The sequence below is a fragment of the Convolutriloba macropyga genome, chromosome 10 (assembly GCF_964194025.1).
Source record: "Convolutriloba macropyga chromosome 10, txConMacr16.3, whole genome shotgun sequence".
NCBI classification, from domain to species: Eukaryota; Metazoa; Xenacoelomorpha; order Acoela; family Convolutidae; genus Convolutriloba; species Convolutriloba macropyga.
Window position 1 is genome coordinate 31,884,070 of NC_134477.1, and position 25,707 is coordinate 31,909,776.

Below are 25,707 nucleotides of genomic sequence, written 5' to 3' on the forward strand. Positions count from 1 at the left end.
TAGTTTGTAATGTATAGCAATTGGTAACAGTCTGTAATTCAAGGTGAAGAGGTCAATTTGAGAAAATTTGATTAACTACCTACCCCCCACGTACCTACCTACCTACCTACCCCCCCACCCCACGTACTACATACCTCCCCCCCACCGCAACGTAGCTACCCCCACCCCACCTACCTACACCCCCCAACACCACCTACCTACCCCACCACTTTTTTTTTAGCAGAAAGCAAGTTTGTTCATGACTTGAATTTTGACTTCTTCCTGTTCGAGCATTTACCTCCGTTTTTGATTGTTGACTTCTGTTTTCGAACATTGGACTTTAACAGTAGCTTCGTTTGTAATGTATAGTAATTAGGAACTGCTGGTAATGTTCAAGGTGAAGAGGTCATTTTTGAGATTTTTTTCGTTTCTATATAAGTCACCCCTAATTATCTAAACTACACCGCACAAACCCCTCCCCCCACCACCTACGTACCCCCCCCCGCCTCCGCACCCCCCCCCCCACCGCCCCCGCAGCCCCCCAACTTACCCCCCACCTACCCCCTCCCTTCACCTAGCTACCCCCACCTACCCCCCCCCCCCCCCCAACTACCCCAGCACTACCCACCCCCACTTCTTTTTTCTTTTGTCTATTTTGATGTTCTGATTTCGGTAAGGTTAGGTTTGAGATTATAATGCACGACGAGTCGAGTCGGTCGTTTCCGGTATTCTACGGGCTATGTTTTTTATGCAAAATTTTCGCTTGAAAATTTTGACTTTTCGTTCGAGTGAATTTTACGCCCTCGACTTTTTGCGTTTCGCGTTATCTAAAATTCTCTCGCAATCACAATTTCAAGCAGCTGAATTCAATCGGCGGCAATTTAATACTAAAAGTCAAATGAAAAGTGCCGAAACTGGTGCCATTTTTACTTCAAATCTTAATAGTGGTATATGTTAACCTCCAATGTGGTTATTTGAAGCCCACTAATGATTTCCTTAGTCCCATTTAGACCCCCCACCCCCCCCCCCACTAATCGCTCGAGAGCAATTCTTTCAACGTTTAGCCGGTTATGTTTTATACATAGTAGCACATTTAAGTTAAGAAAGGCCAAAGCGAATCGTAGCCGTATTTAAATTTTAATTCGAAGGATTTTGAACCTTATTGGTTTTCATATGACATCTTGGTTATACGTTTTAAAGGATCTCGAATTTAAAGTAATCATTGTTTCGCGGAAGTTTGCTCGTTTGGTGGCAGTTTATCACTAAATGTCAACTGAAAAGTACGCCGAAAATGGTTTGAACCCCTTCGGACTGAAGTAGACTACAATAACAGAACCGAGCCCCCGCCATTGTTGTTCGAGTGCAATTGTTCCGTCCGACGTTGGTTGGTTATCGTTGGTTGGCATTTGAACGATTAGATAATCATGTATTTCAGATTTAAATGATGCTTCAAGTAGTTTAATTTCTTTCAAGAAAGCAGTTTGTTGATATACCCTTTATTTAGTCTGCTAAGCAGTAAAATTTCTACATTGAAATCAATCAAATCAACTGGTTGAAATGTCGTACGGCGGTCCACCGATCTTTACTCCATCATACTTTGACCCCCAGAATAACGGAAATGGAAATGGTGGTAACCAGCACAACCCCCACCCGCACCTTCAAGGGGGAGGCGGGGATATCCACGGGATGTACCAGGCGGTGTCAACGACTAACAATGGAATTACAACTATGAATACAGGAATCGGTGGCGTGTTTACTGACTCCATATTCAGTGCTTTCGCACCCACCGCAACGGACCCAATTATGATGGGAAGTGGTGGAAACACGGGAGGGAATAGGTTAGTACTGAATCTGCGGTGAATTATAAGTGCCAGGGAATCGAAGAGAAGATCCTTAACCGTTGATCGCAGGGTAATTGTTTTAATTCCAAGAAGTGTTAAATAGAGGCACGGTAATGTGGACATAATGTTCCGACCCTGCTCATCTATATTGTTGGATTAATTATCTGTAAAATGAAGAAGAGCTAGAAAAATTCAAATACTATTCGAAAATAATTGGTATACGAGTAAAAAATAATTTTATTATAGCTGCGAAGCTGTAAGCTGAGCGTAGCTATATTGCGGTGCTCTTGGTTTTTTACAATTCAAAGAATTTGAATTGTTTTGGGGCGCTGTCTTTTTTTTTAAGATCTGTTCACACATTTTCATGATTTTTGAAGTCAAATTGGAGCAGTGATTTTGGTCACGCCGAAACAGGAAATGGAGCGAAAAAGCGAGTGGTTTTGCGGCGTGAAATTTTATCGCTCTAATTTTAAAGTAGAGTGAGAATACGGTGTTTGAACAAAAATTCGCTTTATCGGTAGTGGTTTTTTGTTCACAATGCGGCAATTTCACTTTGATTTTTACTGTTTTTTCGATTTTTTGGATCAGATTTTTTTCTAAATGGTTTTTCCAATCCATTCATAGTCCGTTCTAGGTCTAGTTTTATGTTTAGTCAATGAAAATTCTTTGAATTGTGCGTCAGGACTTGTCCTGCTATGTTTTTTGTTTCGTCGTCTGACGCTCTTTTTTCGTTTTACATTTGTTCACACAGCAAAGCCAAATTGTTCCAAAACTTTTTCTTTGTTCACAAAGAAAAAGTCAAATTTTCTGAATGACTTCTTCCTCTCACTAACGGCATTTGCGCGCGTGACGTTATTTCTCACTCGCTTTACCGAAAGTTTTTAGGTTATTTGCGTGATTAGATTTTGATCATATGTGACTTACCTCACTCAATAAAATGACTTTTGCACTTTAAAACTTAAGTTTAATTTGAATTTGTTTAAGGTCAAAGGAACTCATATGTCCAGTAAAGGTCCCTAATAAGAGGCTTCTGTGGAATGAATTTTAACAAGCTTTACCAATTTATCGCTGAATGTTTTTTACCTAGCTTTTTGAGCGGCGTCGATTTTTTTTTCAATTTAGATCTGTATCTGTTTCTATCTCTATTATATGGCACGCAGGTCTATTCTTTCGCAGCTATTCCGGCAATCTGCCGGCTATGTTTGTTTTGATACCATTTATTTTTTAAAAATTTTTGGTTGTTGCTTTTATTTGTTGCTGCTTTTGCTACGTGGTCCCGCATTTGTATTCATTAAAATTCATATTTGCTTCCTACTAATGAAAAGCGCGATAGATGATAAAGATTTCAAGTTTTAGTTACATATTTCAATGACTTTTGATCCCATTTATTTTCAATGACATTGTAAAATCTTTTTTGCCATGTGTTGTATTTTGTCCTTTTACTTTGTCTCTGTGGTTTTCAAAGATGGCATTTGTTGTCTAAACTCCCATTGTGTAAAGGTCTTTCGAGATTGACGTTGTTGAGCTTAATAAATTTGATAACCCTATTTCTATGAAAGGGGAAATGAACCTAATTTGTTTCTAGATTTTTGTTGTGTTTTGTTTACTTTTGTGTTATTTGTTTATGATTTGTTTGTTATCGGAGGCTGTTCTTCTAAGGAGGCTGATGATGTTGTTTTCAGTTTGTTCAATTCTTTGAACTGGTATTCAGAAAGGGTCCTGCTATTAGATCTTTTTTAGGCAATTTTGATGTTATCTAGTTTTAGAACTAAAAACTGCAGTTATTAATGACTTTGTAATGACTTGTTTTCGTTTTTTTTATTTGTTTATTTTGTTTCGAAGTTAATCTCAATAATGACTGATCTCTGTGCTCCTAAATGGTTCATCTCTGAATCTTTTTAATAGTTTTTATTCATATCGAACACTTTTCACGACTTTGACACGACCTGTGTAAAAAATATTAGTGATTTTTTTTGGATTTTGGCCTTTTTTTGTAATTTTTTATAGCTGCATCAGCAGTTCCAGGTAGGTGGCTATTATTGTGCTCCTATTTTTTTACTTCGTCTAACAGATTTTTGTTTCGTCTAACCCTGGCTTCTTTCGACTTTTTCAATGTTTTCAGTTACTTCTACTGCTTTGCAGTTAAAATTTGTGTTCGTGACGTCATTTCGCTTTTAGGCGAATTGCGTGACTTACCTCATTAAAAAAAATGACTTCTGAACCCACTTATGAAACTTTATTTTTTATGAACATTTACTAATTAAAGGTCAATAATGTGCATCTAAGTAGTGCCAAACTTAGATGCCCTAATTCCTGAGTAATAGAGTCTTGAGTTTTAATATTGAATATTAATTTTGAGAAGCAGCAGAATTCAATTGGCGGCAATTTAATACTAAAAGTCAACTGAAAAGTGCGCCGAAACTGGTGCCATTTTTCACTTTAAATCTCAATAGTGGTATATGTTAACCTCCAATGTGGTTATTTGAAGCCCACTATTGATTTCCTTAGTCCCATTTAGACTCCCCCACCCCCCCCCCCCCACTAATCGCTCGAGAGCAATTCTTTCAACGTTTAGCCGGTTATGTTTTATACATAGTAGCAATTTAAGTTAAGAAAGGCCAAAGCGAATCGTAGCCGTATTTAAATTTTAATTCGAAGGATTTTGAACCTTATTGGTTTCATATGACATCTTGGTTATACATTTTAATGGATCTCGAATTTAAAGTAATCATTGTTTCGCGGAAGTTTGCTCGTTTGGTGGCAGTTTATCACTAAATGTCAACTGAAAAGTACGCCGAAAATGGTTTGAACCCCTTCGGACTGAAGTAGACTACAATAACAGAACCGAGCCCCCGCCATTGTTGTTAGAGTGCAATTGTTCCGTCCGACGTTGGTTGGTTATCGTTGGTTGGCATTTGAACGATTAGATAATCATGTATTTCAGATTTAAATGATGCTTCAAGTAGTTTAATTTCTTTCAAGAAAGCAGTTTGTTGATATACCCTTTATTTAGTCTGCTAAGCAGTAAAATTTCTACATTTAAATCAATCAAATCAACTGGTTGAAATGTCGTACGGCGGTCCACCGATCTTTACTCCATCATACTTTGACCCCCAGAATAACGGAAATGGAAATGGTGGTAACCAGCACAACCCCCACCCGCACCTTCAAGGGGGAGGCGGGGATATCCACGGGATGTACCAGGCGGTGTCAACGACTAACAATGGAATTACAACTATGAATACAGGAATCGGTGGCGTGTTTACTGACTCCATATTCAGTGCTTTCGCACCCACCGCAACGGACCCAATTATGATGGGAAGTGGTGGAAACACGGGAGGGAATAGGTTAGTACTGAATCTGCGGTGAATTATCAGTGCCAGGGAATCGAAGAGAAGATCCTTAACCGTTGATCGCAGGGTAATTGTTTTAATTCCAAGAAGTGTTAAATAGAGGCACGGTAATGTGGACATAATGTTCCGACCCTGCTCATCTATATTGTTGGATTAATTATCTGTAAAATGAAGAAGAGCTAGAAAAATTCAAATACTATTCGAAAATAATTGGTATACGAGTAAAAAATAATTTTATTATAGCTGCGAAGCTGTAAGCTGAGCGTAGCTATATTGCGGTGCTCTTGGTTTTTACAATTCAAAGAATTTGAATTGTATTGGGGCGCTGTCTTTTTTTTTTTTTTAAGATCTGTTCACACATTTTCATCATTTTTGAAGTCAAATTGGAGTGGTGATTTTGGTCACGCCGAAACAGGAAATGGAGCGAAAAAGCGAGTGGTTTTGCGGCGTGAATTTTTTTCGCTCTAATTTTAAAGTAGAGTGAGAAAACGGTGTTTGAACAAAAATTCGGTTTCTCGGTAGTGGTTTTTTGTTCACATGCGGCAATTTCACTCCAATTTTTACTGTTTTTTCGATTTTTTGGATCAGATTTTTTTCTAACTAGTTTTCCCAATCCATTCACAGCCAATTCTGGACCTAGTTTTTTGTTAGAATCAAAATTACATATCTCACTAGTGGTTTTTTGTTCTCCCTAGCAGCATTTTGAAATTGATTTTCTGTTTTTTTTTGTTTTTTTTTCATCTGATTTTTTAGAAATGGTTTTCCCAATTCACTCATTGTCCGTTCTAGGTCTAGTTGTTTGTTAAGTCAATGAAACTTCTTTGAATTGTACGTCAGGACTCTTGTCCTGCTATGTTTTTTTTTTAAGATCTATTCACACATTTTCACGATTTTTGAAGTCAAATTGGAGTAGTGATTTTGGTCACGCCGAAACAGGAAATGGAGCGAAAAAGCAAGTGGTTTTGCGGCGTGAAATTTTTTCGCTCTAAATTTAAAGTAGAGTGAGAAACAGGTGTTTGAACAAAAATTCGCTTTCTCGCTAGTGGTTTTTTGTTCACATGCGGCAATTTCACTTTGATTTTTACTGTTTTTTCAATTTTTTGGATCGGATTTTTTTTTCTAAATGGTCTCTCCAATCCATTCATAGTTCGTTTTAGGTCTAGTTTTTTTAGTCAATGAAAATTCTTTGAATTGTACGTCAGGACTTGTCCCGCTATGTTTTTTTGTTTCGTCGTCTGACGCTCTTTTTTCGTTTTACATTTGTTCACACAGCAAAGCTGAAAAAGTCAAATTTTCTGAATGACTTCTTCCTCTCACTAACGGCATTTGCGCGCGTGATGTTATTTCTCACTCGCTTTACCAAAAGTTTTAAGGTTATTTGCGTGATTAGATTTTGATCATATGTGACTTACCTCACTCAATAAAATGACTTTTGCACTTTAAAACTTAAGTTTAATTTGAATTTGTTTAAGGTCAAAGGAACTCATATGTCCAGTAAAGGTCCCTAATAAGAGGCTTCTGTGGAATGAGTTTTAACAAGGTTTACCAATTTATCGCTGAATGTTTTTTTACCTAGCTTTTTGAGCGGCGTCGATTTTTTTTTCAATTTAGATCTGTATCTGTTTCTATCTCTATTATATGGCACGCAGGTCTATTCTTTCGCAGCTATTCCGGCAATCTGCCGGCTATGTTTGTTTTGATACCATTTATTTTTTAAAAATTTTTGATTGTTGCTTTTATTTGTTGCTGCTTTTGCTACGTGGTCCCGCATTTGTATTCATTAAAAATCATATTTGCTTCCTACTAATGAAAAGCGCGATAGATGATAAAGATTTCAAGTTTTAGTTACATATTTCAATGACTTTTGATCCCATTTATTTTCAATGACATTGTAAAATCTTTTTTGCCATGTGTTGTATTTTGTCCTTTTACTTTGTCTCTGTGGTTTTCAAAGATGGCATTTGTTGTCTAAACTCCCATTGTGTAAAGGTCTTTCGAGATTGACGTTGTTGAGCTTAATAAATTTGATAACCCTATTTCTATGAAAGGGGAAATGAACCTAATTTGTTTCTAGATTTTTGTTGTGTTTTGTTTACTTTTGTGTTATTTGTTTATGATTTGTTTGTTATCGGAGGCTGTTCTTCTAAGGAGGCTGATGATGTTGTTTTCAGTTTGTTTAATTCTTTGAACTGGTATTCAGAAAGGGTCCTGCTATTAGATCTTTTTTAGGCAATTTTGATGTTATCTAGTTTTAGAACTAAAAACTGCAGTTATTAATGACTTTGTAATGACTTGTTTTCGTTTTTTTTATTTGTTTATTTTGTTTCGAAGTTAATCTCAATAATGACTGATCTCTGTGCTCCTAAATGGTTCATCTCTGAATCTTTTTAATAGTTTTTATTCATATCGAACACTTTTCACGACTTTGACACGACCTGTGTAAAAAATATTAGTGATTTTTTTTGGATTTTGGCCTTTGTAATTTTTTATAGCTGCATCAGCAGTTCCAGGTAGGTGGCTATTATTGTGCTCCTATTTTTTTACTTCGTCTAACAGATTTTTGTTTCGTCTAACCCTGGCTTCTTTCGACTTTTTCAATGTTTTCAGTTACTTCTACTGCTTTGCAGTTAAAATTTGTGTTCAAGACGTCATTTCTGCTTTTAGGCGAATTGCGTGACTTACCTCATTAAAAAAAATGACTTCTGAACCCACTTATGAAACTTTATTTTTTATGAACATTTACTAATTAAAGGTCAATAATGTGCATCTAAGTAGTGCCAAACTTAGATGCCCTAATTCCTGAGTAATAGAGTCTTGAGTTTTAATATTGAATATTAATTTTGAAAAGAAGCAGAATTCAATTGGCGGCAATTTAATACTAAAAGTCAAATGAAAAGTGCGCCGAAACTGGTGCCATTTTTCACTTTAGATCTTAATAGTGGTATATGTTAACCTCTAATGTGGTTATTTGAAGCCCACTATTGAACTTCTTAGTCCCATTTAGCCTCCCCCTCCCCCCCGCGACTGAAACAGGCTGCAATTGATTAGAGCTCCCGCTAGTCGTTCGAGAGCAATTCTTCAGACATTTAGTCGGTTATGTTTTTTTATTTCGTCTAACATATTTCTTCGTCTTACCCTGACTTCTTGATATTGACTTTTTTATTGACTTCAGTGACTTCTACTTCTTTGCAGTTGAAATTTGTGTTCGTAACGTCATTTCTGCTCTAGGTCAATTGCGTGACTTAGCTCACTCAAAAAATGACTTCTGAACTCACTTTCAAAGGTCTATAGGAGTACTCACTCTTAATTAAAGGTCTTTAGTGCGCATCTAAGTAGTGCCAAACCTATATGCCCTAATTCCTGAGTAATAGAGTCTTGAGTTTTAATATCGAATATTAATTTTGAAAAAGCTCCATTAGACTTTTTCCTTGTAGAGCGAGTGTGTGTCATAAAAATGACAGTCCGAATCTAACCCAAAAAGTCTAGTGGTCTATTAAAATGCTGGTGGTCGATCTGTCAATGCTATTTCTTTAGTTGTTCCAATTCATGGTTGGCCACAAGCGTCTCTCGCGGCTATTTTCCTGCAATCTGCCGGCTGTTTTTTTGTTGTTCTTTCCGTTAGACTCCTTAGTTATAGGCCTCATTTTCTCCAATTAGGCATAATTGAATCGATTGGTTGCTGTAAATTTGTTGCTAATGATTTAATTGGCTTTGACATCATTCGTTCTTGGCAATTTTTGAACTTTTACCTGGATTTTTTGGTACTTAAGTAGCGTGGAGCCACAGTTATTTTCATTAAAATTGATATATATATATATATATATATATATATATATATATATATTATATATATATATATATATATATATATATATATATATGCTTTGTGCTAGGGTGAAAACACTTTCGAATTCACACCAAATTTTCGAACATATACTAAAGTTTATTTTACATAGATTGTGCAATAGAAAATACAGAGTTCAAATTTTTGCGAGCTTCATTGACTTCGATGTCACTAATTTGGCTGCAGTGTTTTTCTATAAAATTGCTCTTTGCTGTTACATTATCTAAAGTCTTTTGATGTTGCAGTTGTCGGGAATAATAGCTTTGTTGAAAGACTATTTTTTGGTTTCAAAATAAAATAATTCACTTTTGTTCACTTTTGTTCACTTTTTCAGCCGTTTTGGTATATGATTTGTTTGTTATAGGAAGCTGTTTTTAAGGAGGCTGAAATTACTGTCTTCAGTTGCTTCAATTCTTCGAATTGTAGTTTAGGGTCTATCATGCTATGTTTTTTTTACTTCGTCGAATAAAAATTTATTTCCTTTTACCTTAGTTCATAGCTTGTTCAACAGTTTGTTTGAAATCTGTTCTGCTTCTCTGGACCAGTTTTACTCTTTTCTTTTTCTGCTCAATTTTTTTTACACAACAGTTAATCAGCAGAGCAACCTAAAGTGAACAGAGTCAATATCGAAAAACGAAATCAAAAATAGAAACGGGATAAACCCATAAAGCCCGTTACTTGAAATTTGTTCTTACAGGTCTGAGTTATTACCTCTAATGCTTATTAGAATAAAAATTGTCCCCTGTATCGTCTCATTATGAAACAAGAGTATGGCAAATTGAAATAAAAATATTCGCACTTTAAAATGTTTGTTTGTACCACAATCAATCTTTTCCTATTTGCTGCTCCTTCAATCCCGATTGGTGTTTTGGGAATCAATGGTGGTTATTTTCCGGCGATTTGCCGGTTATTCTTTCAAATGATCGTCTGTTTTGAAGCTAATATCTGTTAGTCTCTCTATGTTTTTCATGTGCAAACAAAATCAAGAGGCACTGTGAAAACCATGAATGAATAGTATATAGACTTTGTTTAATAGATGCGAAGTGAAAGGGCTATTATTGGCACTATCTTGGTTTTTACAATTCAAAAAGTTTGAAATGTATTTATGCCTGTCTTCTTTACCACTTGAAGAGGAGTGTTGGAGAACTATCTTTTTGAAATTACTCCGGTTGGAGTTTTCAAGACGGAAATACAACTTTTTGTGAAATTTTGAGTGGTCTAAGTTTTGAGCAAAATTTAGAGTGGAGCGAAAAAAAGGGTCTCAGAGTGATTGGTGGGAAACAGAATTTAACCTTTTGTAGGGTATTTTGTAAACAAAATGTTTAATTGCTCTTGAACGAAGTTCATAGCAATTATTGTAAACGTGTTGGTCTTTTTTATGCAAATTTTTCGCTTGACCATTTTGCGCTTTTCTTCTAGAACATTCTTTGACTTCGCATGAGACTTTTTTACGCTTTCGTTCTTAATTTTTGAGTGATCTCTATTGCTCTCACTCCGAAGTAATGCTTGTTGCTAATGTAATGTCGGTTGCAGCATAGTAACAATAAGGGCCAAATAGCACAGTCGACTGTGCATATGGTTATGAAACGGGAGGCCAATAGTTCGAATCCAAGTTGGATCAGATGTTTTTCCGCCCGCCGGTCGTTCGAGAGCAATTCTTCTGACATTAGTCGGTTTATATTTTTTTCTTTTCTCAGTTTTTTTTTTCGATTGTGCCGTTTTGTAGTTTCCGTTCCAATGGTAGTCGTTTCTTAAATCAAAGTATTTTCATTGCCAGTTATTTGGCCAATAATTGTTTTGGAGTTGCAACTTCAGACAATATTTTATCAAATTTTAACGATATATTAACATTTTATTTAATATTAACAATATCGTTTTTTATAATTTTCTTACTGTTTTTTTTTTCAATGTAATAAGTTAGTAGATACACATTTTCTTTAGCGAGTAGTTGGCTAGGGCCTAAGTGAATATCTTCAAATCAGTTTTAGAGTCTTTCGGCTCTGATTTTAAGATCTGTTCACACTTTTCGACATTTTTTAGAGCAGTGTTATATTAAGTGTATTAAATATTAACAATATTGTTTTTTCATATTTTTTTAGTCTTTTTTCAATGTAGTAAGTTAGCAGAAGTACATTTTTTTAAAGTAATTGGTTGGGGCCTAAGTGAATATCTTCAAATCGAATTTTGAGTCTTTTGGCTCTGATTTTAAGATCTTTTCTTACTTTTCGACATATGTTAGAGCAGCGATTTAGTCACACTGGAATAGTAAAAGGCGAGCGAAAAATGAGTGGTTTAAAGCGTCAAATTTTTTTCTAACTGCTTTGAAAATGAAGAAAGAAAACGGTGTTTGGTCAAGTTTTTTTATTTTAAAAGGGGATACATGTGTTCCACTGCTGCTTACTTTTCATTTTCATTAAATGGCAGCTAATATTTTTTGACTTAGTACTGGTTTTGGTCCTTCTTATTGACTCTGTGATTATTCATAATTGAAGCTAATTAACACTTTTAGTTAATATCTGACTTGAATGACTTTGGCATTGCTGTTTTCCAAATTTTTTGCTGATGTTTCGAGTTCTGCCCGTTTTTTTAAGGTGTTCGCGTTTCACATTGTCCTATTACTTGTTGTCAATAATTTTCTGTCTTATGGCTCTTCGTTCAGGCATAATGGAAGCTATATAATAGTTTGATATTTTGTCTAAGGTTTTATCAATTTGGGCACTACTTCCTCATTAGATATCTGACTTTTTCTTGTTTTTGAGGTTTGTTTTGTCCTACTTACTATCGTTTGATTGATCTGCTTATTTCTACCATAAGTTTTAGCTAATTCTTTTCAATGTTTTCACAACTGATTAGTTCAAAAAATATTTGTTCTGTTTCTTTGACGTGCATCTCTAAAATTACCTAAAATCCCAAACTCGAAAACCAAAATGGAGAGAAACTCAATTCGTCACCGTGCCTCTCTTCTGTTTAATCTGCTGAAAATACAAAGTCTTCTCCCAGAAGGGGAGATTAACGCAAGCATGAGGCATATTTCCGATATTTACCATCAATTAAAAGATTCTTACGTACTTGCGAACGATGAGCTTGTTCGAAAAATCTTTTGCAGTGATTACAGGTGAACCAAAGCTCATACTAAATCGCTTCATATTTTGCTGAATTCTGCGCCAAGATTTGGGCGGTGCATTCTTCGAAGGCACCGCGGGCTCATTTTTGCACTCAAAAGTTCAAATTTTTCATGTCTAAGCATAGTTTTTGACAATTATTCTTTCCGAAACTGACACCATAGAACAAGTAGCAATATGTACTTTTTCGGTCAAATGGAGCAATAGATTTAGTACAGTATTAAGTGCTCTTGGCAGTAGGAGGATGCTAAGGTTTGATTCTATGCTTAAATGTGCTAAGACTTTTTCCTAAGAATTATTTGATGGCAAAAGTATGTTTTCACATTTTAGCTGTCTTTTGAGTTTTTGTCTGATAAGTTTATCCGTTTGAAAAATGTAGGGTGCGCTGGAAAGCAGTTCTAACGACCTCGTTGCGTGTCCTTTCCTGGCCTTTTTTTCAGTCATTGTCCTATAATTAATTGATGTAACTGATGTTAAATTGTTGATAATTTGGTTCAATGATTAATTCCGTTGTCTCAAATGATGTTCGATTGATGTTTAAAGTGTATCTATAAAAATTTTGTCGTGTTAGCTGGGCGAGGATAAATTTACACTCTCTCTCTCTCTCTCTCTGAATTTATCCTGCTTTTTTACTTGCTTGGTCGTGTTATCCAGTATCATTTAGGATGGGTGTTAACGGCTTTCTGATGGAAGAGAATGGTTTTTGTTTTGAGAACAGTTGCTTTCAGAAGGTAGTTTTTTTTTAGTTCTGGCCCTGCTTGTTAATCTATTGGGTTTCTTATTTTTGGTCCCTGCTTTGGGAGGTCTCATTTGTTTTTCATTAGGAGCAGATCGCACCTATTTAACTTTTCCAGCTTGCTTGGTTTTTGTGACTTTAATTTTCAGTTAAGTAACGTTTTTTTGATGCCTTTTGCAGTGCAGTGCGATCCTTTAAGTTTTAATAAAGTTTATATGCTACTATATGCTCTCGATTAGTTTTTTTGTGTTAGATTTTTTGTTACGTGTTTAAATGGCTATGATCTGACCATTTTCAAAACCTTAACTAAAATTGAGTTTCGCAAAAATTTGTTCTCCTGTTGTGGTGTCCAAGGTCCCAAAGTAAATAAATTGGAGTGCAAAACGTTATTTGTCACTCTGCGTTTTGTTAGTTTTTAATAGCCGCGAATCGATAGCTGAGGCTATTATTGGCATTCTCTTGGTTTTCTTATTTCGTCGTCAAGATATTTGTTACGACCATGTGACGTCACAAGCATTTCAAATCTGCTTTTTTGTTTACTCGTTCATGCAATTTCAAATGATATGCGTGCGTGACGTCATTTTTCACTCTTAGTGGAGCGAGTTTTTTGCTCATCCGTTTTTTGCTCACGATTAAGTTTTGCTCACACATGACACACCTCACTCTCAAAATTAACTTTCTCACTTTGAAATTGACTTGTGTTTACTTTTATTCAGAGAGATAATATCAAGTGAATGTGTGTCACTCTAAATGAAGTTTATTTGAGAACAGCTAATATAGGCAGGAAATACTTATACAAATTCTGTATCAAAATATAACTTATCCCTTATTGCAAAGAGTAATTTTTTGGTCTGTATTTTTTACTGCTTTTTTGAGGCGGCAGATCTACGAAGATATTGCGGCTAGGTTCTGGCAATCTGCCAGCTATGTTTTTAATATTTGCTTTTGCTCTGTTGACTATCAAGGGCTGTTTTTTTTGTGATGTATGCTCTGTACATGTTCAAGATCTTATTTTCTAAAGTGGCTGATACTCATGTCTTGTGTTATTGAAGCGTTAGATTGTAATTGAGTTCTTGTCCTGTGATGTTTTTCATTTCGTTGTCAAGATTTTTATCACCATATAAAGTCACGATCACGTCAATTTGGCTTCTGTTGATTCATTCTCGCAATTTTGGCTGAATTGCTCGTCTGACCTTAATTTGAACTCTTAGTGGATTGGATCGCCTCTTTGTTTCTTTGTTCATCGCGTGATTAAGTTTTTGGTCACACGTGATTTACACCACTCTCAAAAATGGCTTTTAAAACTTTGTGTTAATTCAAGGAGATAAGGTCAGCTGACTGTGTGTCACTCTGATCGAAGACGATTCGAGAGCCGCTAATTGAAGCAGCACTAAGTTAAACAAATTTTAGATCAAAATATAACAGCTCAGCGATTAATTAGAAAAATTTATCTTTTTAGGTCGTGCTTTGTCTTTTTGGACTGCAAATCTACAAAGCTATTGCAGCTATTTTTAGCAATCTGCAGGCTATGTATAGTTTTGATCCTTAACTATTTTCTACGGTAAATATATCAATACGGCAAATAATAAAAGTCACCTTGGTTATGAGGTGAGCTCATAAAAAGTTTTTGTGAGCAATGAATGTGAGACAGTTCTCATTTTTGTAAATTACTCCCGGTTCTGCTGTGCTTGAAGGGTGTCGAATTGTTAAATAATTTTTGTTTAGTTCGTTTTGCAGCTCAATTAATTATCTGTATATGATGCTCTGTTTAAGCATGGCAATTGGTGGTCGAAAAGCATCTGATTCCACCCAATCTGTGAGATCAGGAGGAAGTGGCAGTGGTGGTGGAAGTGGAGGGGGCTACGGAGGAGGTGGAGGTGATGCTTTTGGCGGACAGCCGGGAGGCATGAACAATAATCAGAGGGGAGTGGGAGGTGGCGGTGGCGGTGGATACCCGCAATTGCCTCGTAAGTACACATACTGTTTATCAAATGACCTCTTTCAGAAAGCAGTGGTAGAGATCTTTCTTGCCGAATCGTACCTGATAGAGCTATATCGCTTTTCAATGAATCCTCCAGCTAGTACAATGTCTATCTGTCTTTCTACTTATGCATTGTTTTTGAAGCAATTTGGATTTCCAATTTCTGGTCTTTTCGGATTTTGATTGGAGATTGTTAGGGTTTAAACCCATCCTTCAATTCGTCAAATCCTTAAAAATGTGGATTTAAATGAACCTTGTTTATCAAAGTTTATCAAAGTCCGCGAGCTACAGTACTTCACAGGACCCTGGACCAAATATTTTCATATTTTGGCTTCCTCTTTTTATTACACTCTCCAAACTACATTCACGCAATTGTGTCAAGGTGTATGTATATATTGAACTAAAGCAGAGCAAGTCAGTATTTAAACATTTGCAGTGACTGTCGCTGGTAATCTTTGGAATAACATTTTTGCATTAGGAAAGGTAAAATTGATCTCAATCAATGCGCAAGCGTAATGTTATTTTAGCCGCCTACTATTTTACTATTGTGTGCTCAGTTGGTGCTAGAATTAGATTGTATTTCCTTCGACTGAAATATAGGGGCTTCTATTTGACCCTCAGTTCGTTTGAAACAACTTTTACTTCACACTTGTGAAAGGGATTGTTCGTCTTAAACGAATGTGTTGGTAGCAGAAATTATTTGGGGGTCTAATATTGAACAATTTCCTATCATTGAAGAATGCGTGTGTCATGGATTGCTGTTTTCTGGTCTTTTAACGCCCGAATCTGGAATTACTGAAGTCTTGAACGTTGTGTTATAAAATCCAAGGTCTGATTTTGTTAAGTGAAAGTAACAAAAAATAACAAATTTAATGGCAGTGAAATGTTTCACGAAGTACAGCGTTTACGTGCTGCATCCTTTTTTAGGAGATATTTAAAAGTAGATGCTAGCTAAAAATGCTCTTTTCTGTAATTTGTTACAAAAGTTTTTTTGTCTGCCGATTGACATTTCGGTCATGTTGAGTGGTGACTTTGAAATTGGGGTTAGTGTGGACATAATTGTAACGTGTATTGAGAAAGTATGTAACTCAGACATTTGAGAATATATATTTTGTGCCTTCGGTGGAAAGAGATAAACGTCATTTCAGTTTTCCCCCTTTGAAAACGCGTTTTGAACAGACCTCGTGTAAATATATAATATATGCACCGATACATGCAAAATATAGAACTATACGTACGTGTACGTATACGTGTGTGTGTGTGTGTGTGTGTGTGTGTGTGTGTGTGTGTGTGTGTTTTACCATAACGTGGTTCTCTTCTCTAAGACAGGCCATAACAGTATTGAATCGCAAGTTATAGCATGTATGCATTCTTTCATTCCTTGTTCTATCAAAATGTCCCCCAATTCAAACTGAAGAGATAGCTAGCTAGCTAGATAGATAGATAACCTAGCCTACAACTAAATGCATAAATGCGCATCAGATATCCAATAGAACGCGCAAACACACACAGACAAAGTATAAGTGCGTTACTGGTGTGTTGTGGTTTTGCCAATAATTAAGTCATGCAAAACGTTATTTTTCCAACAGTGTTACTCCTTTTTCTCTCTTTCCTTCATACTTTTCATCCATAAATTTTATTTCCTTATATTTACCACCATTTAGCGGAAATTTATCAAGATGGCGAAGTGAGGTTTGAGGATATCCAATTTATTTTGCGTGTAATTTACGCCGTGCTTGGCAAAAGTTTTTCATTTTTGCCACCGCCACCAAATTGGACTAAATTTGGTGTGGTCTTCCCTACCTTAATATGAGCAAATAGTTTTCGTCACCTTTTGTTTATGTTGTTGTTTACTCAGTTGCTACTTGGGCTCCTTGTTTACTAATTTTGGTCCAGAATTGATTAAGTTTCTCTATAGGCATCTGAATGGTTTGTAAATGTTGATGTTCGCTATCCTTACAAATGTGAAAGTAGAATAATATTTGACAACTACAATAGATCCAATGTCTTAATAGATGTCTTCCAAGTGTGATCAATTTCACCTCGTATTAAATTACGTAATTCTTTTTACATGACCTCGCTTTGTGCCACATATATTGCCTCGGTTTTTGTACTTTACTAAAAAATTTATCATCATTCTTCAGCATATTACAAACATATCTCACTACTAGTTACTCGCTAAAGTGTGATTAGTATTCTCATTGTAAACAAACCCCTCAACAAAGCTTTCTCTGTATATACGAGAATTGTTCGGAAGTATAAGAAGCAAATCAGTTATCTGTCAGAAAAATGGGAGAATACAGTTACTTCAATGGTAGCAGCATTTTTGACCCCTCTGGGGCCAATAGGCAAAGTGGCAACATTAACCAAGGTTTGCCTCGTCGGAGATTTGGCATAAATTGTTTTCGTAATTTACGACCAAGACATTGAATTCAACCAATGTTTAAGGTGTATCCAAATTCTCTTCGCCCTATAGAAACCCTTTAGGCTTTGTTTCTTTACCCTGGATATCTGTTATAAGCAGTGATATGTCGTGCTTCGAATCGATTATCAAAAGTAATGAATACAAATGATTATTATGCCAAATCTCTGGTTCAGTCAATGGCGCCAACCGCAACAGACTTCCATCATCTCTGGGATCCGAACTCGGGGTGGCTTCCTCAGGTTCCTCCGGGGCACATGCGGGGGGTCCTAATCAGAGGTCTCCCCTAATGTCACTGGGTGCTTCTTTCTCCACTCCCTCAAGTGACAACATGTCATCGCCTGCTAACCCTAACCAATCGTCGTCTGGTGGAAGTACTCGGTCTTTGTTCGCAGGTGCAAATTTTTTCTGACATGCGGATAGTTTGCTGCTGAAATCTAATTCGCTGATTAACTTCAATTCAGCGGCTGTCGTTCGTGGGACCATAGGTATTATATGGTTGGACTCGTTTCTTATAGTTCGTCGATTTTTCTTGATAATTTGGCTTCCGTTTCTAAGGGCCCGAAGCGGAAATGATGGTCAGTCACTTCTACTGCCGATCATGTTGTAAAGCACGCGTGCAAGTTTTAAATTTGAAGATTCTAGACTGCAAATTTTTACTATATATAGTGCCAGATTATAAAACTGGCGGCATTCTAAAACTTCAGAGTCCGTGTTTTAAGCAGGGTTACATGACTCTGCTTTTGTTACTCCATAATTCTGGCTTCTAGGACCTTCTTCTATTTTCTCCGGACCTTCTTCAAAGTTATATAAGCTATACGTCTCGGTTTGTTAAGACATTTATAATGGCGCCATTTGCTGAACCCTTGTTATTCAAGTGTTTTTAAGTTAACGTATTTTCAGTTTTTGACGCCTGACTGCTGACTTAAGCCGTTCTCAATTGCAACTGATTGAGTTTACGATCGCCCTATAAATGTATTGCAAAGCTAAAAGGATTGCGATAAAGCCAGACAACCTGGTCATCAATTCACATTGCATGTGGTTATGAAAATTTACGAAGGCATTTAGTATTGGTAGTCTCCTTCAGGGGCTCGTGGATTGCTCTCAGTTTTTTACTTAAGCTATTTTTGTCTGTCGGTTTGGTCTATTCGACTGATTTGAAACATAAAGAACAATGGCGTTGCGTGGAGAAGCAGTTTTAAATTGCTCGCAAGCAAAGTTCCTAACAATTATATTAGTCATGTTGGTCTTCTTTATACGATTTTTGCAGGATCTTCTTTCGTCTAACGCTTTCACCTCTCGAGTGACTTTCTCACGATTGAGTTTTTTAGTGATCTAAATTGAGTTTTAGATAGAGATCTAAATTGCTCAGAATTGAAGCCGTTAAGTTGATTCATGGCAGTATACTACTAAATTCAAATCAAAGTGCGCCGAAATTGGTTCTATTTTTCATTTTAAATCTCTGTAGTGGTATAAAATAAGCTCTAATGCCATTGTTTTCAGCCACTTTGTGAAATTATGCACCCACCGGCTAAAGTGAGGCACAATTGACCCCCACCTGTTGCTTGAGGGCAATTCATATTTTTGCGTTTTACTATTCTATCATGCGCATGAGTCCTTGAAACCGCTCGAAAAAGAATTCATGGTGCATGTTCTCAATTGTTGATCATTTGTGGTGTTTCGGCATAATTGTTGCAAGATTTTTTTCAAAATGGGGGAATATATATGCGAGACTGGCTTTTTTCTTCAGTCAAATTTTCACTTTTTGTTTACTCATCGTAGTGAAAAGAGAAACGACATTTTGTATTGACTTTGTTTTGATGAATAGCCGCTTCAGCGTCTCAGCTGGCCACTATAGTGGTCCGTTTTGTTTTTAATAGCCGCACAGCGATAGCTGAGGCTATTATTGGCCTTCTCTTGGTTTTTTACAATTCAAAGAATTTGAATTGTATTGGGGCGCTGTCTTTTTTTTTTTTTTTTTAAGATCTGTTCACACATTTTCATCATTTTTGAAGTCAAATTGGAGTAGTGATTTTGGTCACGCCGAAACAGGAAATGGAGCGAAAAAGCGAGTGGTTTTGCGGCGTGAATTTTTTTCGCTCTAATTTTACAGTAGATTGAGAAAACGGTGTTTGAACAAAAATTCGGTTTCTCGGTAGTGGTTTTTTGTTCACATGCGGCAATTTCACTCAGATTTTTACTGTTTTTTCGATTTTTCGGATCGGATTTTTTTTCTAAATGGTTTTCCCAATCCATTCAAATCCATTCTAGGCCTAGTTTTTTGTTTGAATTAAATTTTCATTTCTCGCTAGTGGTTTTTTGTTCACATGCGGCATTTTGACATTGATTTTCTGTTTTTTTTTCTTATTTTTTTTCTAATTTTTTTCAAAATGGTTTTCTCAATTCACTCATAGTCCATTCTAGGTTTAGTTTTTCTGTTAAGTCAATGAAAATTCTTTGAATTGTACGTCAGGACTTGTCCTGCTATGTTTTTTATTTCGTCGTCATGATTTTTGTTACGACCATATGACGTCACAGCCATTTTTTGTTCATTCGTTCATGCAATTTCAACTGAATTGCATGTGTGACGTCATTTTTCGCTCTTAGTGGAGCGAGTTTTTTTGTTCATGCGCGTGATTAAGTTTTTGGTCACACTTGACTTACCTCACTCTCAAAAATGACTTCCTCACTTTGAAATTGACTTTTATTTACTTTAATTCAAAGAGATAAGGTCAAATGGGTGTGTATCACTCTAAATGAAGGTTATTTGAGATCAGTTAATAGAGGCAGCAATAACTTATACAGATTTTTAATCAAAATATAAAAGATCAGCCTTCAATGAAAAGACGAATTTTTTTGGTCTGTCTTTACTGTTTTTTTTAGACTGCCGATCTACGAATCTATTGCGGCTATTTTCTGGCAATCTGCCAGCTATGTTTTTACTTCGCCGAACAAAAATTTTTTTGCTTAACCTTAGTTCACAACTTGTTCAACTTTTTGCTTGAAATCTTTGACGTCTCTAGGCTAGTTTCACTCTTTTTTCATTCTGCTAAAAGTGTTTTTAGACAGCAGTTGCTCAGCAAAGCAATTCAGAATGAACAGAGCCAGTATCAAAAAACGAAATCAGAATTAGAAACGGGATAAACCCATAAAGCCCAATTTTAGATGCACGTAACTCGAACTTCTTAGTTACCATCTCTAATGCTTATTGGTATTGAGACTAGCCCTTGTGTTGTCTCACTTCTAAACAGGGGTATTTTCAGCTCCAAAATGACATCAAAATAGTTAGCAGTTTGAAATTGTTTGTTGTACAAAAATCATTTTTTCATTAGTTTCTTTCAATCCCAATCTTGGTTATAGGAATCAACGGTGGCTATTTTCCGGCAATGTGCTGGGGCATGTTTTTTATTAAAAACTACAAAATTTATCGCAGTTTGACATCCCCAACCCCCGTCCCATTCATGTTTTCCTTTCCTACAGTTTTTCCTTTTCAGTTTTTCTGGGTGGGGGCATATTAAAATAATTTTTGGTTTAGCAATTTGAATAGGCTGTAATGTTTTTAATCTTTTAGCATGATCAGATACTGTTCTGCACTTAATTATATATCATCCGATTTATATAATAGTTTGGTTTTGCAGCTATTGAAACTTAAGCTAATTTAGCGATTTTTTGGTCCTTATTTTGTTATGTTTTGTTTTTGAAAATTCCTTCAATTTTTCAGTTATTTCAAGAAATTTTTGAGCCTGACACTGCTCAAATATTGCTGTGTGAGTAGTTCAATGGTTTCAATTGCATAGGAAAAAAATTGTCAGGAGTACTTGTTTTATCCAAAGAATTAATCAATTTTTCTAATTTTTCGTTTTTGGATCAGTTGGTTTTTGGCTAATTTCTTATCTTTTGGACTCATTTTTGAAAGTTTCCTTTCTGGTGGTTAAAAGCTATTGTACGAGCTATTCTTTTTCTGTACCGAAAAGGTTTTCTTTACAACATTATAGCTCTCAAAATAAAAATCAGCTGTAAGTATCAAACTGAAATCAAATGTAAGAGTAAAAGCAGAAAGAATATTTTTTGTAAACTCGAGATTTTTGCGAACAATTATTGCAGTCTCTTAGAAAATAACAATTTTAGTACTTTTAGGACACTGGAGACGCAAAAAAAAACGGTTTTCTGAAATGGACATCAAATCATTCATATATATTATTGAAAAGTAAAGTTGAATTTTTCGCTGTCTTTTTTATTTCCACTCATGATATTGTCAGAACGACTCAACTCTAGTATAATTAAGTACAGTAATTTTGAAATCAAGTTTGTTTATGGATTGCCAGATTGAAAAGTTAAACAAAATTTTTCATATTTTGTTATAAAGAAAATTGTTTCTCATTTCTCTGTACATTGAAATTTTGCACTTCGAACGGATCTTTACCAGTCTTTGAGCGTTCCTGTTTTTTAAAATATTATTGATTGTGATGTTCCTTATTTAACAAACTAAAGTTATTCTGAAAAAAGGAAAATTTTCTTTTCTCAGCTCACAAATTGTTTTTTTTAAAAATTTCCTGTTTCTTCAAAAATACTCTTGCTTAAAAGCATGAAAGTGCTTAAGTTTTAAATTTACTGTTAACCAGGATTTCCAAACGCTACTAAATGTGAGCCTTTAAGGACTTCTTTTAGCGTTTCTTTACATATTATACACATGCAAATGCTGTCAGAAGTAAACAAAATAGAATATTTTGTTAATTTTTGCCGCAAATCGCGGTCCTAAATATATTCAAAATCAAACTTATGTTTCCTAAACCGTGCTGGTGACACATCTTTGAGATCGTAAAAACCGATCAGGCCTATTGTGCTCGTAAAACAACAAAAAGTACAAAGTATTTTGAAAAACCTCAAAAAGTTCATTTCAAATTTGTTGTCAATTTTGCAATTACCAATACAATGGGCTCAAGAAGTTCGTATCTAGTTGTCCACCAAAAAGATTTGAGACTTAACTGAACGGTAACGAATCTTGAGTAAAGATCAGATGACAATAATAAAATATTAAAAATCGTCTGTGTGAGTGGGCCTCTGTGTGGTTTTGTGTGTGCTCAAGTATTGTGTGGAATGTGTATGTAAGGGCGTGGTAGAAAGAGAGCTAGTGTGCGAGGTTTAGTTCCCTTAAAGGTAAGATAAAATAGAGACAGAGTGCAGAAACCGCCAGAAATTATGAAAAAAACATTTGCTACAAATTGCGGCTGTGACAATGTCCAATGCTTGAAGTGGGTGTTTTTGAAACACGATGTTAACACGTCATCATGATTTAAGAAATTAATTTGACAAAATATTTCCAATAGTTCAAAATTTCAAATTTATCGTCAATTTTTTGAGTTATTGATGCAATTGCCTCACAAGTCCACACCTTGTGTTCCAGAAAAAAACAATCAAGACTTAAAGGAACGGAAAAAACCTGGAGTAAAGATCAGATGACAAAAATGCAATTTATCGTTTTTGGTCGGTGTTTGTTTTTGAGTTTTTGTGAGTGGGTGGTTGTGCAATGTATGTATGTACGTTTGTATAAAATGTGTTTTTTGAGTAGGAAAGCGAGAGCGAGAGCGAGAGCGAGAGCGAGAGCGAGAGAGAGAGAGAGAGAGAGAAAGAAAGAGTTATTATGTGAGTGAAGTGTGCGGATCGTTTCCTTTTAAAATTAGAGGCAGAGTGTAAAACCGTCCAGAAATCATGTCAATTAGAACAATTACTTAATTTTGCAACAAAATGCTGTTTTCATTAAGTCCGAAATCATAATTGCAAGTTTATAAATCTCGCTAATGACTTATCTGTAAGATTTTGAAAAATAAAGTTAAATCAATATTTTGCGCATGAATTATCAAAGTTTTAAAAATTTAGCTTTCAGAGTTTTTGTCGAAATTGCAGTCACCAAATTAATTGTCTCAAAAAGTCCACATGTAGGTTTTCCTCAAGAGCAAAGACGATATAACTGAAGTGACAATCCTATAGTATTGAGCAATTGCCAAAAAAATTTTTTGAATGGTTTTCTGGTGTTATTCTTTATCTGTTTTTTTTATCATGTGTTGTATGTATGTGTTTGTTTGGTTTTTCTGTGTTCGTAATTTTCAAATTGTCCTACACTTAATTTTCTCGAATGAGTTGAAGGATTTTCGTTTTTGTCTGCGAAAGACAGCATATTTTCTTCGGTTCAAACAATACAAGTAAATTTTTCCATATAATCAGATTATTCCTAGCGGTTTCTCTGACAGAATTCAAAAGTTGTCGCAACCTTGAGAGGTATGCTCGAACATTGTGTGCTACGCACAGACTCGAACAAGCCCACTTGTTTCAATGTCTCTGTTCTTTCTCGCCTTCATTGAAGCTATCACTGGCTGCTATCAAAACACCCTCCACAGTGTGCTAGCATTTATTTCGACGTCAATTAATTCAATATAATTCTTAATCCGACAAATTGAGCACCAATTTAGTACCCCTTTTGGTTCCTTGTAAAGCAACATGCTTCCTGTAATTTTTCTTTGTTCTTCTTTGACCTGTTGGTATCTTATGTGAATCAGGAGGGATAGTGCTGTCTGTAGTTTCTGGTTCTGTACTGTCTCTATTTGTAGCGACGTTTTGCAGCAATTGTTTGATTACAAGAAATTGGATAAACTGTTAAAGCCTGTGGACATTAAGCAGAGAGCACATGTGCCGTACTGAGAGATTTTCTAGTCTCTATGTGTACAGTTCAACGAAGTTGTTTTTAGCGTAATTTGATGTTGAAAACGTAATTCTATTATTCATGATACCCCCTTCATGATCTTGGATGAATCAGAAGACCTACGATAAAAGAGAGTCCTGCCAGTGGTTCGAGAACAATTCGTCTGGTGTTAATCAGATTTACTATCAATGTTGGAATAATTCCTGGATGTTTTTGCTGCATATTATATTCTATATGTGTAACTAATCTCAATTTCTATACTGTAACAGCTCAGGAAGGCGACAAATTGGTTTTTAGTAATAATTATAACCATTCGATTTTTTTTGCCTATCACCAGCAGATTGCTGTTTTTACGTGTCAAAAAGTGAGAATAGTTTGACAGTTTATGGCTGCGTTTCATATAACCGGCTGTCATTTTTGGTTTGAACGTTTTTCTATGTTAAGATAATACGTTGCAAATGTTTAGGGTGTGCTAGTTAAGCGGTGCCGTTCCGTACATCCTATTTCATCTATTAATTTTAACTTAAAAGCTGAATGTTTCTAGCCGGAACGCCGTCAAGTCCTGGCGATGGAATCTTCGCATGCCTATCTCGCCCCGACCAGGGTCGCGAAGGTCGTCCGATCTACCTGAGAGCGAACCACTTCAAAATCAAACTCCCAAACATTGACATATTCCATTATGACATCACAATCACACCTGAAAAGTGTCCTCGGAGAGTGAACAGAGAAGTTATTGACAATATGTTCAGGATGAATCAGAAGACATTTCACACTGGGCACAAGCCAGTCTATGATGGGAGAAAAAACCTGTACAGCAAAACACCTTTAGTGAACAACTTCGACGGACCAGTACGTCTTTAATATCATGCTCTACCGTTCACGAGTTTTGTTAGTTGTCTTTAATGTCAAAATGGGTATTGCTTTTTGGCTGCGTGTGTTTTTGTTCTTTGTTATTTAATAATTTAGTAGACGTTTGCTAAATTTCGGCTCGCTCCAAATTATTATCAAAGGGTAATCATATTTTCTTATTGAATGACTAATTAATTTAATTTTCTTATTAATCATATTTAAAGGGTAATCATATTTTCTTATTGTGTTACATGAATGTTCTGAGTGTCCGCGTATGTGTATTTTATTACGCTGAAAATTATTTTCAAGAACATAAGCCTCATTAAAAATGTAATTAAAAAATAGGATTTTGTTTTCGACGGGACTTTGAAGACGTGTGAAGCTTAAGTTATTCCTTTTGTTTTAGCTTGAGTTAGATGTGACTCTCCCGAGTGACGAGAACAGAGAGAGGGTGTTTAAAGTGGTGCTGCAGTTTGTGTCTAAAGTGTCTCTAGGTCTGTTGGATCAGGTGCTGGAGAGGAAGAGCCAACACCCCCCTCCTGAGAGTATACAGGCACTCGATGTCATCATGCGACATTTTCCTTCCATCAAGTGAGTTGAACCCCAAATTTAACACATTCGTGTAGTTGGCAATTTAACATTTCGCTGTACTACAATTTAAATTGCATGTCGTAGATTGTTCTCACACAAATTTTTTGCAAATGTCTTAAATGAAAACCATGAGTTAAAAATTCTCTCAGTGAAATGAATTAGAGTATACGATCTCTAATTGAAGGTTAGTAGTGATCACCTGAACTAGATATGTAAGTTGCCAAATGAAAGCATATTTGTGTTTTCAGCTACACTCCGGTGGGTCGATCGTTCTTTTCACCTCCTAAAGACT

The 25,707-nt window shown here is 35.8% G+C and overlaps 1 protein-coding gene across 1 annotated transcript; it reads left to right on the forward strand.

The window, feature by feature from the left end:
* Positions 1 to 4,768: 4,768 nt before the first annotated feature.
* Positions 4,769 to 25,706, forward strand: LOC142347993 (protein argonaute-2-like; the record flags this gene model as incomplete). Its single annotated transcript, XM_075399158.1, has 5 exons — positions 4,769 to 5,167; positions 14,649 to 14,842; positions 24,520 to 24,824; positions 25,231 to 25,415; positions 25,664 to 25,706. Coding segments are annotated over exons 1-5 (1,008 nt in total), but the record flags the coding sequence as incomplete, so codon positions are not given.
* Position 25,707: the final 1 nt, after the last annotated feature.